The sequence below is a fragment of the Harpia harpyja genome, chromosome 7 (genome assembly GCF_026419915.1).
Source record: "Harpia harpyja isolate bHarHar1 chromosome 7, bHarHar1 primary haplotype, whole genome shotgun sequence".
NCBI classification, from domain to species: Eukaryota; Metazoa; Chordata; class Aves; order Accipitriformes; family Accipitridae; genus Harpia; species Harpia harpyja.
Window position 1 is genome coordinate 2,831,386 of NC_068946.1, and position 18,170 is coordinate 2,849,555.

The following is an 18,170-nucleotide window of genomic DNA, read 5'->3' on the forward strand; positions in this document are numbered from 1 at the left end:
TCCTCTATATTATATAGAAGAAGGACAAATGCTAGGTCATTCAGCCTTGGCTTTAGTGGTTTCTGCATATAAATACATATTTAAGCAAAACAGGCTCTTACATATATACACACACATATATATATGTACACACACCCCCCTTCAAAATTAATAATTCCTATTAGCCAAAGGGAATAGAGGGGATAAAATAATAATGATCCACAATATATCTAATTTCCTACAATTCTAGCAGAATATCCCAAACTCTTTACAGTCAATAACAGATTGAAATTGCTCAAGACATAGATTAAAAAACAATTGAAATTGCTATTAAAACATCAAAACAAAACAAAACAAATAAGCTGCCCAAATCTTTCTCATCTAATCCTCTTGAAAAGAATTAAAGCTTTCCTTTAGCTACTGGCTTGGAACTGTCAAGTATTCTTAAAAAGATGGCCCATGATACTAAATGTTTCTTAAGCCTTTTTGTCACTCTACTAAATTACTACCTCTCCTCGGTCCGTATGGCTGCAGGCACTAGCTTTTATGAAAATACCCATCCTATGATCTGACCTTGCATATGGAGCTCAGATCGATCATCAGAGACTGCATGGGATCAAACCATGTTCCAACATGACCAGGTTGTCAGGCCAGAGTTACGCGGTTTGGAACAAACTTTCATCTTTGCTGTTGTACACGTAAAGCTAGAGTAGATCTGGCAAAGCAATGTAACAATGACCGACGTGATACCTAGGTCAGTATTTCCGTATTATCTGACCGTGTCAGTCTGTCAAAAGTTGATGGGCTCTGCCCATATCTGGACAATATTATTAGTTGTTATTATTATTATATTAACAATTACTAATTTTTGAAGTATTTACCCTTTTTCAAGTAGGAAGCAAAGGTCACAACTTTGAAGTAATATTTTACTATAACTAAGACCAGAAACCCCCATTTCAAAATCTGTCAAGTACTTTTCTTCTGGAACATGTAACAGGTGTGACTTTTTCCTGATCATAGTCATCCATACTTTTGTAACTGCTACCGTAAAATAATTTATTGGAGGGCATAATTTGATGGGATTGAGGAGAAACATGCTCAGTGATTTGGGCCAAATAACAAGTTTTCATAGTCCTTTATTACCTCAGGATTTTGAGAGCATATCAAAAGGACAATATTTAAACTTATTTTACAGTTGCACTGCATTACCTGATATTCTTAATAGAGCATTTTCTAAATAGGACAGGTGGTTTTACTGCCAGCAAAGTAAAGATGTCATACTGTCACATTTAATTTTTAGAGGCAAAAAATATACCACACGGATAATTAGTTTCACTCTCCCACGATTCCACATAAACAGCTCGTGAAAGACTGTTGTGGCAATGTCACCAAATGTCTCTAGATACATAAATTACAAACATATACCTATTTTTATAAGTGAGATTTGGGAATATTATACTTGCACTGTATGAATGTGCCGTGGCCCCAACACAAATGTGTCTGTATTGAATAAATATCAGTATAACCACAACATTAATTTTCCTTTCACCTTTCACAAAGCACTGGCTGAGAAATCTAGTTTTATCTGTTTCCAAATGTTCTGTAGAACATCCAGTTCCTCCCTCAGCCTGCATAGATTTTTTTGATATTCAGAAAGCGCGGTGCGGCCAGACACTTTGCCCTCTTTTTCTTTTCTCTGTGCAACAGATTTGGGATGAAATTTCCCACTTTGCCCCTGAGCCAGGGCTAGTTCCAGGACTGGAGATGATTATTTTACTCCAGATGTGTTGCTCTCAGTGGTGCACTCCCAGCTGATCTCATCCCTGGTCCTTGCTCTGTGGAGTGCTCCGATGGCGAATGCCCCTCTCATTCTTTCTTACTACATCTGTAAGGATGACTCATTGGTACGATGCTTATCAATGTTTTGCCATTGTTTACAGTCCAATATTGATCCATACATATCATAGAATAGGGGCAGCGAAGTTGTTTTATGTAATCTGATATGAACTGCACCACAAAAATTAAGATTCCGTTATTGTCACGTCTTCCTGCCTAAAAACTAGAAAGCTCCATATATGAGCCACTGTCACCTTGGAAACGTTCAGAAAAGAAATACCAACTGCCTTTAGAAGCACAGGATGTAGCCATATAGCAAACTGAACTGTCCAGTTCCACTAAGTTTCAAACTGTCATGAGGTGGAACTAAAGTAGCTTCACTGAAATGCCGCTAAATTTAACTTCACAGTAAGAAAACAGCAGGGTTTTAATTTATACATGCTCGCTCCATTACCCAGTTTCTCAGAGATGTATCACTGGTGGTCAGTACCTACAAAATTTAGAAGAGTAGCATCAACCAATGCCTTTTTGTACATCTCCTGGAGCTTAAAGCTGGAATAGATTCACTGACTTTAAGTTGATAGATGTAAGTTGTGGACTGGGAGATAAGAACTTGTCTGGGGAGCCATAATTTAGCATCTTCAGAGGAACTGCAGGTTCTTCTCTCTTCTTGCATCTATATGGGAGATAAAAATCCAGATTGCCTTTCCCTAGTGACAAATTATTCACCTGACACAAAGTCACGACCAGTGGCCAGGAAATCATGCAGTCAGATGTAACTGGTAGTGTCCACTCTGAAATGACTGGTGCTGATTGGAAGGGGGCTGCTGTAAAACTTTAATAACAAAACACCTGGTATTTCTGTATTAAATTGGATCAGCAATTTGAACTTTTTTCCAGTTCAGAGTGAATACTATGTCAACATTTCCTACGGAACGACGGTTCAGTTTCTAATCATCTCCGAATGCTATGTCCTCTGGCTGCAGCAGTGGTTGTAATCCATTATGGTTAACACCAAAGTTACAGATCAGCTATTCTTTTTTGACTCAAGTGCTGGTTAGGTTTTTAGGAAACTTAGAGGTTAAACTCATATTTATTTATTGCTAAAACTACCGTTATCATTTTTTGTTCATGTTATGAATTTCGCCCAAACAGTTGTAAACTGGACTGAATAAATACCCCGAATAAAAATATCACAGGAAATTGAAAATCAGTGATATTGCCAGGTATTCTTACAAGTGTTTTGTTGAGGGAAAAAAACATGCTTGGATCTTTTACATCCTAACGATAGAAGTGTGAGAACTGGCAGGTTAAGTGTTAACAACAGTTATATCTATTCTAGATCTGCAGAGAGAGCTATACAGTTAATCACTGCATATTTTTAGCCTACATCTTGTAGCTTTAATCCTGCAAATGTCTGTATGTAATTTGTTTTATGTAATATGAATAGATGCCATAAAATCCAGATTGCACCATCTATAGAGCTAAGAATGTCCATATATTTCTAAAGAATGAGGACCTACAGCATAAGTGTAGGACAATGAATTGGTCACTGTGAGTAATATATACGCTATACTGTGGGTGCCAGTGGAAATAAATACTTAGATTAGCAGCATGTGCTTATATGCATGGTATCAAAAAAACAGACCTTACTTCTTATAGCAACTATAAAAAAATTACAGAAATATTGCTTACAATCGAGGAACATTTTCAATTAAATAAATGCGAGAATGCCTTCCATCTCTATATACAGATCAGTGTGTATTTTGGTATAGAGCTCCGCTTAAAGAATGATGTCCCAGTATTTTAATAACTGAATTGCTTTGAATAGCTGAATTTCTCTAGCATGTCATTTAGGCCTAGTGCCAAGAATAAGGGGACAAGAATCTGCTTTTCTGTGAATCGAACTGCACTGTTCCTTAACTTTGTCAAGGTAATACATGGAATAGAGTAGAAAGGAAACCTAGTTAATTATCAGTTAAGAGCTAAAACCTGGTAACTGAACGCATGGTAGCAAACACGCAGGTTCAGAAGATTCCTCTGAAGAACAGCGTAGTCCAACTGAGACACCTTTCATGAATATAGACATTTGGCTTTACTATGTAAATTACTGAAATATCATCTAAATACTTGTTCATTTAGTGATTTTGTGCATACTTGTAATGATTATTGAAGTGTTACAAGGAACCTCAAAACCTGCAGTTGCTGCTGAAGCTAGAGGAAGCATTCAGAGTGTGGCATTATAAATGGGCGGCATGATCAGTACACATGATTTTTGCTGTAATAACCTTTAATTAGTAACTAATGGTGACATCCTATTGTCAGGCTTATTTCTGAGAAGACATTTAAGACAGCTTCATTCTGGATTGAAACTTGGCAATCTTCAGTGCTCTAAAATGTGCGTGCTCCAACCTCAAATCCATATGTTTTCTGCATTGCAGAAGGTCACGTGAATTCACCAAAAAGATTTTTTTCAATCATAGTGCCACCAACTTGCTAAAATTTATAAATGTATGTAGAACAAATACTAAGCTGAAAGTTCACGGACAATTTCTCCGATTTCAGTTACCTGCAATCACCCCAACTAGATGCCCAAGATAGGCTAAACAGGGGTCACGAGTACTCCCGCCTCTGCAATTATTCACATTAATGCGATGGAAGCATTAATGCCGCTGTATTTTTGAAGAATCAGTCGTCCTCTTATAGAGAGCGCGTCAAAAGCTGACAAAAATGTATAAAAAAGCCTTGCCAATCAAAGCCGGAAAGACGTTGTGTTTCATAGTAGTTCATATTTTAACCTACACTACTAAAAATAAAATAATCATCAAGCGAGGGGGGGGGGGAAACCTGATCAACCGCTCAGCTGGTTCAAATCTTTGTAATTCATTGGCTTGAATAAACCCATGAGTATCCGCCCTACATCTTGTAATTCTGCGTGCTTACAAGGGTGCAAATTTAGAAGCGAGAATTTAGAACCAGGAATTCGCTCAGCCTACATTGATTCGCCATTTCCCAATGTAGGCCACGGCCTGCGGGCGGGCCGCTCCCGCCGACCGCCCCGGCACGCACCACCCCGCCGGGCAGGGGGGGGGGGTGCACAGGGAGCCGCGCAAGCACCTCCGCCCGGCTTCAGCGGCTGCGGGGAACCCGGACAGGAGGCGGGCTCTCTCCGGCGCCCCTGCCGCGCCCTTCGCGGTGGTTTGCTCCGTTGCCGTGGCAGCGGATCTAACGGTCGCCGGGTGCAGGCGCGGAGATAGGGAGCGGTGTGGCGGCGGGCTGGGCCGCTGCTTGTGGAGCGCTTCTCCGCGGCCGGACGGTGGGTGGGGGTCCCGGGAACGGTCCCCCAGCCCTGCCCGGCCCTGTCCTGCCCGCCTCCGCGGGAGGGAGGCAGGCGTCGTGGTCCCCGTGACGGCGTTTCGTCTCCTCGGCCCCGCGCGGGGGGCACTGCTGTGGGCCGTCGGGCTGGTCCCGGGCCCGGTGCCGGCTAGCTCGGCGGGCTGACCCGTGAGCGGCTGCTAGCAGAGAGGTGTTCCAGTGAGGGAGGTGTTGCTGGCCCCCGGGCGGGCTTCTGGCAGTTTGCAGGGTGGTGCCCCGTAGCGTGGAGTTGCGTGTGGTATTGCTGGGGTGTGGCGGGAATCCGAGGTCGAGATGGTGTTCTGACGAGGCGAGATTCAGGTGCCATGTGGTGTTCTGGGTCGTGGAAGCGATGTGGCTTTCGCTGCCTGGCTTGCGTCTTCCTTAGGGAAGGCCTTTGGGCCTTCTACCGTACTGTAGATTTTGGCCTACTTTACCAAAGCTCTGTTGCATTGGGAGTTGCACTACCTGACAGTGCAGTGGCTTAGCAAAAAGTATTTGGGCTACTACTGGTGCATTGGCAGTTCATTTATGTTTGTGTTGCTTTTTAGTGCCACTAACATCCTTAAATCAGCCATAGCCCCATGTAGGAATTCTGTCTTGGTGTGAAGGTGGTTCTTATCATTTAGTTGGTCTGTTCCATATTTCAGATTCCATGGTGTATTTTCTCTATTCCTTAACTAGAGAAAATAGCTACTCTCTTCTAGTTTATGTTTTAGAGTTATGCAAAAGGATTTACATAAATGAACCCAAAGCCGAGCCACCACATTCATTAAAATTAATCACATGTACAAGTTTCTGAGTCAGATGTTGATGAAATGCCCAACCATGTGGTAATAACTCATTCTAGATGACAGATACAATTTACTGTATTCTAATAAATTGTATCAACATTTGAGAACAGTTTACTTAACATTGGAGAACTGCATAACACACAAGAACAAGTAGTGTTTGTTGGAGTTGTTCCCTAATCATTCTGAGTAAAGTGGTTGCCTAAGTGGATAAAATACATTCAGAAGGTTTGTTTTATTATTGAACTGATTGTTATTAAAAAAAAAAATTAAAAATGGCAGTGTCCTTTCTTTTCTATGAGAGATTTATCGAAGTTGATACTCAAAATGTGTGATTAGTACAAAGGTCTGTGATTGTATCCAATCAGTTCACATGCATTGAGTATTTACTGAATGCTATTAATTCATCTCAAGATATAGTCACCATTTGCAAGTTCAACTATTCACAATAGTCAACTATTGCAAGTTCTTTAAGATTATATATGTAAACCATGCGCTCTTCTCTTTCTTAGCCTGGTTGTTTTGAAAGAACTATCAGTATGGAAGATAATGAGATCAGCTATAGTAAGGAAGAAGAGCAAACATCTCTCTCACCATTTATGGAAGAGGAAGAAAAAGAAGACAAAGCTGGACAGTGCTCTAATGTGGAGGAACACTGGGAAGGTGAAAATGATGAATTGTTTTGGTAACTTAACAAAAAACTAACATTAAGGAGTCTTCTAATGTCGTAGGTGAGAACAGTACAGCTGTAGGGTTGGATGACATTCCACGTAGATGCAATGATTCCAGTAGGTGTTCTGTAACATTACGCTACGCAGCTGTAACTAATCCAAATCTAACCCATTGCTTCTGTAGCAGTAAATTCTCTACTTTTTACCTCTGTCAGGCATTTTGATTCAGAGTTATTGATGGTAAAAATCTAATATTTGACTGTATGGACTTGATTCAGTTGCACATACTTTGGCATCTAGTGCCCCTTGAAGTGCTCTGGACTCTCTCATCTGGCTCCAGAATGGTATAGGTCTTCCACAGATTCAACTCTGTGAAGATACTGGATACCCGAAGACATCTAAACTGGCATCAGATACCTCTTGATAGGCAGCCAGTTTCTCTAATTGTGTCCAGAGGTAGATTTCAGTATAGTACGTGAGGCAACATATCTACTATTTTACAGATTAACGTGTATGGTGTAGCGCTGAATACTGATCTTTATGTTAAAAGGAGTTCTTAGGCTATTCTTTCATTGTCATTTTCTTGATACATAAATACTTAAAAAAATTTTGTATCTTAACAGTGCAGTAGGATAAGGTAATGCAAGATAAACATATTAGACTGTTGGCCAAAACCTGTCAATACATTAGCCTGCCCCCTTCCCCGTTCTTGTTTGGGTTTTTTTTCCACATACATTGGATTGTTGGTGAGGCTTGCATAATGAAGGCAGAGAGCACTCTCCTGGTTTGGTTTGCAGGTGTACGATAGTGGTCCTGTGTGTTTTGCCATATGAATTTTTTTTATATACGCTGCAGTAATGCTATAAAATGTCATCTCTGATTCTCCATGTTTTGACTTGACAGCAAGTATACACTAGGGCTTTGCATTTTAAAGTTCAAAGTCTCTTTATTAAATTGCTGTTTTAATATCTATTAGAATACAAGCTTGAAGAAGAGTTGTCTGCTGGTGGCGAGATGGGAAACAAGGACACTTCTGAAGGAGTTGGAGACAAATATGATTCTAGCATGTAAATAACTTATTACCAGTTCTAACAGTAATTTCCTTTGTAGTGTTAACTTACCTTTTCAAGAGAAGGTTTGGTTAATTCAACTATGCATCTTTTTGTCAAATTAGTCGTAGGCAATATAGACCTTTCCACAAAAAATAAATTGGTTACTACTGTTAAAACAATATGCCGAGTAAGATAAAGACAGGCTCTGGGCACTTTTTAATCTGAAGTAATTGTAGGTATGTACATAGAACACAACGGTTGCACCACGCTGATGTGGGCTAATTGCTCTCCTCAAAGGAGCGTTACACTAACCAATTTACATTTCTTCTAAAACCCAGCCAGCTCTTCGTATTAATATGTAGTGTTGTGTTCATATCCCTCTGTACTTGTAGAACTTCAGGAGCTGTTGGAAAAAGATAAGTTTGTCTGCTAAAGAATATCAGTGTTGGATTGTAAGTTTTTTAATATATACAGAGCTTTGTACTGCTGTGTAAAGTCAATTAGCACAGGATTGGTATGATGACAGATTAGTACTACACTGGTTTTACAAGTAGGTGGTACGGCGGATTTATTCTCCTGAAGAAACAAATGTACATGTAACAGAGGTCATACATGAAAAGGAATTTAGTGGTTTGAATGTGCCCTTAAGTAGTTGCTGCTCTGTTCACAAAGATCAATGCACAGTTTGGCTTACCTTTGACAAGACTGTTAGTCTCTGCCCTGGAATGACCTGGCATAGGGTTATAAGGCACGATGAAAAGCTCAAATAATGTTTATTAGTATATGTATGTGGGAAGCTGCATAGCACATATGCCTACTACCAGTAAATGTTAACAGTGTTACCATTATCAACAGAGAAACTCAAAATACACCAAAATGATTTAAAAAAAACCCAACCACCCAAACCTTCAGACCTCTTCTTGCTATATGTTTAAACAGACCAAAATGATAAGAGAGATTAGCTCACTCCACCAATTTATCAGCTGTATATAATATGTTTTAAAGTAGTTTAGAATGTTCCCTTTGAAGTTTTAAACTATTGTTTGGGAAAACTAGAACTTGCAAAGCCTAGGTATAATCAAGAGGAGCCACAGGCATTTGAAAACCAAGACATACAAGTAATGCATGAAATGTGGGTATAAATATTCAACATCAGATATCCAAGTCTAAAAATCTTGGCTTACATGCATGTATGTAAACTTCTTGTACAGATTATGTTCATTTTTTTTTCCTTATTTATACTGGTCATATTTGTAACAGTTCGGCTAGAATAAAACGGAAAACAATTAACCCACAAATGTATAAGTGCGTGATGTACAAAGTTCACATAACTTTTCAATTCCTTATTATGTTTTCATTGTTAATCGTGTGTTTCAATTCAAAGGGAAAGCTTGGAACACTGTTTGGGTGATGTTAATAATGTTCAGGCTGTGAAGTATACAGATAGAGTTTGCATATTAACCTTACAGAGGAACCTAAAAGAGCTCAAGGACATAGCCAAAGAAAAGGAACTTGCGGTCCAAAAAGTAAGGTTAGTGTTTAAGCGAACATAATCAATCAGCATAAATCACCATCAAATACTGTGATACTGTATCTGTTATAAATATTACAGTTCATAGAATTTTTTCATGAAAGTTACTCAATGTAAACACTTGTTTAATGTAACATATCCAATATATGACCAAACCCTTGTAAAGGATCAAGGATAAAAATTAATTACATACTTGAAAAAATGAAATACAATAATCAATGTTAAAGAAGAGGTGTTTGGTCTGGGAGAATTAGATCCTAATTCCTTTCAGTGATGTCTACACAATCCTGCTGGTTCAACAGTCAGTTGGAAACATCAAGTGGAAAATTTGTTGTAAACATTTTCCTAACTATAATGGAAATTGTAGATTAGAATCGGTGAAGTTACATACTTTAAGAGAAGCACCTGCTATGAGTGTTTTGCTATGTTAAGGTCACAGAGATATTCTTTACAAGCAAATATAGCTGAAGAAGGCTAATATAAAAAGATGTCATTTATGCTGTTGTCATTTTTTATATATCTGAACTATGGATGAAGTCAAAATAAATTCTGTTACATTTTTCTGGATTTTTGGAGAAAATGTTTGAAATTAATAAGGGCTTCCGAAGAACCTCATAGTAAGATCTTAAAAAGTGGGATGGTGGTGGGGAGTTGGGAGAAGGAAGGAAATCCTAGCTGTGAATCTTGCTCCCAGAAGGAAGAGTTTCTTCGGAAAGAGTAAAGAACTTATAAAATATAAATAATCTGTTTGTTTCTTGCAGAGACAAGCTGAGTACCTGTCAACTGCGGATCAAGATGCTAGCAAAGCAGCTGGATTGTGTAGACATTGAAATAGAGAAAGAGGAGGAGGCTGGCAATGTGTAGGTAGAGAGTGTTTCTGGGTACCAAACATTACAGGCATCCATTATGTTTATCTGTGTGTAATTAATGAGATAAACTTTCCAGCTTTCATCTCTTCCTATTGTTGAACAGTTGATAGAATTTTTAAGCATGTATATTAAAGATGTCAATAGATCAGTGATGAAACCCATTGCCATTCTCAGGTTAAGATGTAACTGCATTAGCTTGGAAGGCTATTCTGATACAAGGGTATTGCACTTTCAGCTAGAGAGCAGAGCAATGCGTTCATTCCCATGCTAGTGAAGGCTAATCTTGCAGTCACTTTCTGGCTGACATTTTTAGCAATAATTCCTCCTTTTGAAATGAAGGATAATGGTGCATTGGCTTGGGAATCATTGATCTCTGTGCTTTCTGGTTTAGAGGTAATACTCTGTTAGGTAAACCAGTGCAGAAAGAGGTGGAAACTTAGGAATGGATAGGAAATATAAAATATTTTATATTTTAAAATATAACAACAACATGTTATTAAATCAGCCTAGCCCATTACTGTCAATTATGTTTATCAGGGTCTCCATCGCTTCTATTCAGTATGATGAACCAACACCAATGTGCTATGGCAGTTTTAGAGGTCACGGTTTTGCTTCTGGTAACTATTACAATTGGGATTTATGTATATATATGCCACTTCTTTTTTTGTTTTATGTTGCGAAATGTACGAATGCCTTTCGGGAGTAGTTCTGCATACAGGAGCTGTTCTGAAACACTTTTGCTATAAAGTGGGAGGCAATTTACTGTACTCTTCACATTTGGTTTAAATAGAAAGAAGTGGGTGGCTTGTGTACCAGGAACCAGTGTATTGTGAACAAACTTCACAGCTGCATTTTATGACCTGTGTTAATCTTCAAGTTAGTATATCGATGAATGATAGAATGATAAAGGTAGGTTAGCTGCCAAACTGGAATAGCTGCTTTAACAAAAAATGATAAGTTGAATGCTAATGAGACTCCTGTGATGGGTGCTAGTACTCCCTGTTCAGGATCTCAAAGAGACAGTTCTAGTAACTGAAATCAACAAAGACAGAAAAGCATTCTAGAAGTTCTTATGCTTATGATGGGTGAAATTTTGCAGTCTAGATATGCAGAAAAATAGCAATGCTCACAATCTATTATATTTAGCAAGTGAATAGTGGAGTAAGAAGACTTGATAAATTTCCAGCTTATGGAGCTCGAAGGTATCATGTCTTAGCAATAAAGAAAATACTAGCTACCGTTAGCATTACTGATGCCCAATAGAAAAATTTTGAAGTTAGAGTAGTAACTGCAGGTAGAAGATCATTTCCAATTTTCATTTTGAGGAAGGGAGTTTATGTTGAATGTTGCCAGTTCACTGTCTGTTGATTCTGTAGTGTGCTGTCTACTAGTTTTCCTGGGTGGAGAAGACCAAGGATAATAAACAACTGTGTGGCAACCCTGCCATTCTAGGCAAAGTACATGGAATATTGTAATGCCTTTTTAAAAGCAAAATCAGTCTAGGTTCTCTAGGTTCACCTAAACTTATTTTTGTTAATAATTACTACTTTTATCAGCTTGAGAAATGAATAGTCGCATTAAGCCTCTGGTCTGTGCTTTTGAAATAAATACTCCTCTGTAAATTTCAACCAATATACAATAGTTGAAAGAAACCTATACCTTTGAATGAAGAATGGAGACTTAGAAGGCTAAATAAGAGACTGCATAAATCAGTGGATTTCTAATACATAAATCTCAGCCTCAAAGCTATTTTTTATTGTTGCTGATCTTGGGGGGGAGGATTTTTTTTTTTATATCTTTATTAGTTCCAATTTTTTCCTGATCATTTCTTTTTAATGTTAACAGCGCAGCCTTGTTCCGCCTTCAGGCAATGCACAGACGACTGTGCACTGAACTGGAGAAAGAGAAGGATTTTGAGTTGAAAATTGGTTTGACACTAAAAGAAAACATGTAAGTGAGGGAATGAGAAAACAGTGTGATGGGAGTCAATCTTTATTAAGTTCTTCATATGCTGTTTAATGGATTCAAAAGTCAATCACTACAGAAGTTGCTTGTAAATACTGAACTACATTTGCGGTCATGTGAGGCTGATTGCAAGGCAAAGGATCTTGAGAGCGACTTTTAGCCTGAACAGTTCATTGCTTAGGAAGTTGGTTGCTGTGGTATAAGTTGTGCACCTAAACAGGTCTCATTGTAAATGGAAAATAAGCTGAACTAAAGTAAACCTGTCTGTGATACTAATCTCTGAATGAGCATAAATACTTCTAATTTATGCCTCTTAGCGTTTTTTATAGGGCATGAAGGAAAAGATTGACATTGAGGATGATGGAGACATTGTAGCGGTACTGTGTATTTTTATGCTAAGCTAATATTGCTGCTTGTAATTGTTCACACGTACTAAATTATTTATTTATATAAGACAGAATAAAACTGTCTTTTGCAGAAGGCAACAGGCGAGTGTGCTTACATTTTGGCAACAGAGGTACAACTACTAATGCCACTACATCAAAGCAAGAACACAAGCATGAGTTTATAGATGTGATTAACCAAGTGGTTAACCAGAATACCGTATGTTCTGCTGCAGTGTTGTATAAGAGCTTTGAAATGCTTGACTCATTTATTGTGTGATTAGCAATCACTATACTAATCTGTTTATATGTATCCCTATCATATCTAAATTCTTTCAGCAAAGCACAGAAGAATAAAACCTATGGTCTCTCCCTGATGTTATTTACTGTTGAAGAAAAAGCTATTTTTCTAATTTTTCTGGGTTTTTGTATTTTCTTCTGGGCAAACGTGAATTTGAGAAACAGAAGCTTGAGTTTTATTTTTTTAACTTTTTTTTTAAAACCGGTATTTTTAATGTCTTTAAAATGAGATACGCTACTAGATATGAGCCTTAAGTCTGAAAGGTACAATACCTATGTCAGTAACAGGATATGATTTACAATATAATTTAAAAAAATAAAACAAAACATGGCTAGACTTTCATTTTCACCATAGAGCCTTACCTACTCAATAGCCTTAAGTAAGTGAAAGAATGTCAGTATTTCAGTGAAAACAGCTCAAACTTTGCTTTTAAAGGCTTGAGATGTGGCAGATAGAAACTGAGCAGGGAAAATATGAAATCCTACTTGAACAACTTAAAAAAGATCAGGAGGAGCTAGAGATGCAATACCAAGAACGAGCAGAAGTGCGGATTTGGAAGGAAAAAATAGCAGCACTGCAAGCGGAAGAAAATCGTCGGTCTAGAGAAAAGTAAGCGCCTATAAGTCAGACTCTGCTTCCTTTCTGCATATTATTTTTAGCCAATTCACTATTTCAGGTGTTGAGAAGATTAGCTAATTCAAATACTAGTGGTATTGTGTTTCTCAGCTGGGTTTTGTTGCTTCAGGAATATTTTATGATGAAATGGAATTAAAGGAATTGCCCAAAGTCTTGCAGTTACTCAGGTAAAGGTTTCTGATCTATGAAAATAAACTTGCTAAAGACAAAAACTGTGAATGCTTTTTGTCTAAGGAAATGGAGTTTATTAGATGAGACTAACTGCGTGTGTCTGGATTGTTGTTGGCCACCAGGACCTTCTGAACTTACGATCAAGTTCATTGAGATTTCCTGGAGACAAAGCAGATGCTAGTTTACCAATTTGTCGATAGGTTTTGTGAAAACAAGAGACTGGGGCGGAGGGGAGGGTGGCAGGCGGAGACTAATGTCCTCATTTCAGCACATATTAATAAACTCCCCAACCCCACCCTTAGATGTCATTGTGTTGGAATCAAGGTTTCCTTAGTCCTGCTGCAACTGTTGATTTGCCTGTGTTTTGTAGAAAAGAGGAGGAATCCCAGAAAGAATATGAAGAAAGGCATAAAAAAATACTGGAAGATGCCAAAAGGAACCATGAAAAAGCAGTCTGCTTCCTGAGAAAAAGCATAGCAAGGTTATTGTTCACTCTTTTTCTATCATTGTATATTCTCTGGTGTACAATACTTTACCCTTTAGTCTTTGAAAAATAATCATTTTTCTGCTAGGTGTGTCTTCTGTTACCTTGGAAATCTTCTGCCACAGTACCAGTGCTGTGAAGCATTCAAATCTTACATGGCACAGAAGGACTTGGAAAGAGCAAAATCCACTTACTGTCCTAGTGTGGTCTTCAGGTTCCCTGTAGCTGAAGGGACTGTCTTTTTGATGAGATGCAGAGGGGTCTGATTACTTGTAGGCACTAATAATGATTTGAAACATTTTATTATATATGTGTGTGTCATTAGCTGAAGTAGTATAACTAAATTCCAGGTTTGAAACTTGCATTCTGCCATTCTATATTCCCTCTGAAATGTGGTAAAAGAGCTTTCTTGTTGTCTGGTAAAATTGGTTGATAGGCCATTTCTTTGTGCTCCTGTTCTTTTCTGGTTGATGGTAAATTAAATGTTCTCTTCATAGGTTTATATTTATATAATTACTGTAGTGTTGATTTATATTGCTACTAAAGAAACTGTGAACATTTACTTACTTTTACTTGTATATTAGGACTTAAATGAAAAAATGATTGAAATAATTGTACTGTTTCTGTGTTTATTTTTCATTAGATGGCATGTGCAAACTTATAATAATTAAGAAAAACAAACAACCAAATAGATTTTTTTTTTTCTTTCCTCCGAGTAATGCATCAAATATATTGATCTTACTGATTTTTTTGTCTAGTTTACTATTATATTAGCTGGAATAGTCTCAGGCTTGATTCATGCCCACATATTTCTAGCTTTTAGAGTTTCTAGGGTTTATTTTTAGTGTGGGTACAAGTGGTTGGCTCGTATAAAGTTCACTACGTAATTGTTTAGATATTGGTTATATGAGCAACACCTGAATTCTTACTTTATTTTAGCAACTAAACATATGTCATAATGTGGAACACATTCTTCATATTCAAAATTAAAAAAAAAAAAGTTGTTGAACAAACTAGTTGAAAGCCTGTTGGCACTTGTAACTTGAGTGGTACCATATATAGAAGAGTCTTCCAACTGTTCCACTTTACCCACACCCAGTATCATAGTAAACACAGAGGCTTACAGGAAGAATGTTTGGTGACATTGACAATTACTACTTGTCAGGTTAAACATTCTAATACTAAAAGCTTTCCAGGATATGAGCCTGAAAGATTTTACTTTGCTTACAGAATTCATGAAAAAAATGCAAAGGAAGAAGCGAAAACTCAGGAGCATATGGAGAGAAGGATACAAGCTGTGCTTTCCCTGAAAAACAGCATAACTTCCAATAGGGTACTGCTGCTGTGGCTTAGATGGGGAATGAAGAAATTAACTTGTTAGACTGCTAGGTTTTAATGCAAGTAATTTCAGCTTTCATTGCAGAATTGTTGTGTGATGCTGTCAGACCACTGACCAAATCTCTTGAAACCGGGGAAAATTTAACTATAGGAGTAATGGTGTTAGATTTGCATGGGCAGATTTTGACACATCTACTTATGGAGTTTATTCTGTCAACAAGTTAGTTGTTCTGGTAGGGTAACCCTCTTGAAAATAATGCATGCTACAAGTAAGTTCTCTGAAAACTCAGCCAGAAGCATTTCCAGTTATTTGGATCCCAATGCAGAAATACTTTATATGGAGAAAACATGGAAGAAAAACAGTTTCCTAAGAATTTAAGTAATGTAAATTAAGAATTTCTGAGCTATGCTACTTCGCTGTTCTACTTATGTTCTGTAGAATCTGAGGGAATGATCTTAATTTAATACCGATTTGATGAGAACTGTATCTTTTCACATTGCTTCATTGAGTAGCATTTCAAGGGAAGGCTAGGAGGGTAAAGAAGTAGCCCTGACCTATTCAGAGCTTTCTGCATCTCAGCACACCATGACTACTGTGTATATTAAAAACAATAAGTTCTACTTCAGAGAAATCTACCACAAATTTATACTTAGATAAGGGGACCAACACTAGATTCTCTGTTTTATATTCTTTAATATGTGAATCAAATGTGTAACTGGTTTGTATGGCTTCATAGGAAAAACTCCAAACTCTCCAGGTTTGGAACAAAGCAATGGCCTTTGAGGCAAAGAAGCAGGAGATGAAAATGAGGGAAGCTATCCTAGCAGAAGGAGGCAATGTTGCCAAGGAAATTTTTCTCCATAAACGACTGCTAGAGCATGAAAAAGAGAAACAGTAAGTATTCATATCTTTGTTAAACCCTCAGCTGCTTACTGGTGCTCATGCAGGAATATATTGGAGCTCTGAATCAGATTCTGAAAACATAACATCTATGATGCTGTCTCAAGGGAGTGAACTCATTCTTATACTCTGTATTTGTGATATTTGTATAGTCTGTTTAAAGTGACTTGAACTTCTAGCTTAGCTGTATTATTCAGAGAGCCAAAGTTAGGAGCCCATGTTCTATGAGTAGTGCAAAGAAGATGAACTACTCCAGGAGGGAAATTCAGTGAACCTAAACTGGATGCCTGAAGTAACTGTACTTCTGCATCTCCTGAACACTCTCCCTATAAAGACTGAATAGCTTTCTTAGGCTTTTAGAGACAATCTCTGGAAGATTGCACTGCAGTAAGGTCAGAAGCAAGGTACTCTCCTTTGTGCTTTTTTTGATTGAAGTTACTCCTCTGCCTTTGTAGCAAAGTTGATAGGAATGTGCCTGTAACTCATCTGCTCCAGTCCAAAGCTTAATTATTGTTTTTAACCACATATGAAGATGAATTTGAGCTAAGATACCAAACAGGGTGGCTGAGGTACGTGTTTCTGCACGCTGGCTCTGCTACAAGGGCAGTAACCTGTAGCAAATGTTAGAGATTTAAAAAGTAAAGGTTCAGTAAGTCTTAAGTTTTGATTAAATAAAGCTTCAGTCTTGACAGCTGCATAACAGCACTTCTGCTATCCCTAAATATGTTCTAAAAATCATGTTAATAAAATAATCATATCAGTTCATAGAGGTCTGCTGGAAATATCCAAATCTATTTAAGTTTTTAATCCTGTTCACCTTGCTTGCTTTCTCCCTTTCCCTGTTTCCCTTTGCAGGCCAAGGGAGATCACAGTTTGTTAGTCTTAACGTTAGTTGTGTCATGTTCCTCGCAGCAGTTCTTTTCTAATTTCAGCTACCATCCTGCTAATCTGCTGAAGAACTGCTTAGTTATTTTTCCCAGGGCTGCCTTTCTCCTTTTCTGTGAAAGGATATTCTGTTTTCTCTGAATATATTTCAGGCTGAATATATACTTCTGAATTATCTGCAAAAGAACATAGCTCTTTAGTCATTAAAGCCATTATGTCATTGATTTATATATCACCTATAAAAAGATTCATAAAGACAAGAACTGATCATAGGGGCAGAGGATGGCTTTATACCTGGGGCATATAGCACTAGGTATAGCATTCCTGTGTCGTTGTAACCATGATTAACTTCTTTGTACCATTATTTTCCAAAAATGTGTTATAAATACAATGCCATTTATCTTCTGCAATGGGGCATCATGAGGCGATGTGCTTAAAGTGGCTTAAGCTTAAAGCTACCTAAAGTGCTTCAGTAGGCAGTAGCCTGTATTTAAATGAGAGGTGATATTTTCTTTGCTCTTATTTAGAAGCAGTAATTATTTATATGGATTAGTTGAAGAGGTGAAAGTCTGTATTAAAAGCCATCATTAGTGTGGGTAATATTTGTTGCAGAAAATTGTGTATTAAATTGCTGGTATTAAAACTGAGATTAAATTGTCTGCTGTCACTTTTGTCACATTACCCACAGTGTGTCATGAAATTTGTAGTAGCTTTGAGTTCATATCTTCCAAGTTCAGTACTTGCATCCTTACCTTTAACCATTCTTCCTCCCTTTTATTAAATCCACTGGATTTCAGATAGGCAGTTTTCTTTAAATAGCTAACTATAGGTTAGGAAAATTATTTTAAAACTTTGTTTTCAGTAGCAATGACTGGTATGCTTTGTCAACTCCTCAACTTCTAAAACACTGTAATTGAGTATATTTAGTCTGCAAAAATGTATAAATAGCCTCTGCATCACCTGGTGTCTTGACACAAATTACCACTGCACCCAACTTAAAGACTTATGGTTTAGCTTAAAGGC

The 18,170-nt window shown here is 37.8% G+C and overlaps 1 protein-coding gene across 9 annotated transcripts in view; it reads left to right on the forward strand.

Annotated features, from left to right (window-relative positions):
* Nucleotides 1-5,022: 5,022 nt before the first annotated feature.
* The window catches only part of CFAP74 (cilia and flagella associated protein 74), a 50,440-nt gene continuing 37,292 nt past the window's right edge, over nucleotides 5,023-18,170 (forward strand). For 4 of the 9 annotated variants that reach the window (XR_008235948.1, XM_052792146.1, XM_052792148.1 and 1 more), the window contains exons 1-10: nucleotides 5,040-5,349; nucleotides 6,473-6,623; nucleotides 7,608-7,698; nucleotides 9,068-9,214; nucleotides 9,976-10,074; nucleotides 11,929-12,033; nucleotides 13,168-13,341; nucleotides 13,910-14,020; nucleotides 15,254-15,356; nucleotides 16,099-16,256. Coding sequence is in view for 8 of the 9 variants with exons in the window: in XM_052792146.1 (XP_052648106.1) it covers nucleotides 6,500-6,623; nucleotides 7,608-7,698; nucleotides 9,068-9,214; nucleotides 9,976-10,074; nucleotides 11,929-12,033; nucleotides 13,168-13,341; nucleotides 13,910-14,020; nucleotides 15,254-15,356; nucleotides 16,099-16,256 (1,112 nt within the window). In the remaining variant the exon portion in view is untranslated. Of the gene's footprint in view, nucleotides 5,350-6,472; nucleotides 8,136-9,067; nucleotides 9,215-9,975; nucleotides 10,075-11,928; nucleotides 12,034-13,167; nucleotides 13,342-13,909; nucleotides 14,021-15,253; nucleotides 15,357-16,098; nucleotides 16,257-18,170 lie in introns of those variants that run through there. The other 5 variants (XM_052792147.1, XM_052792151.1, XM_052792149.1 and 2 more) reach the window with 5 other exon arrangements.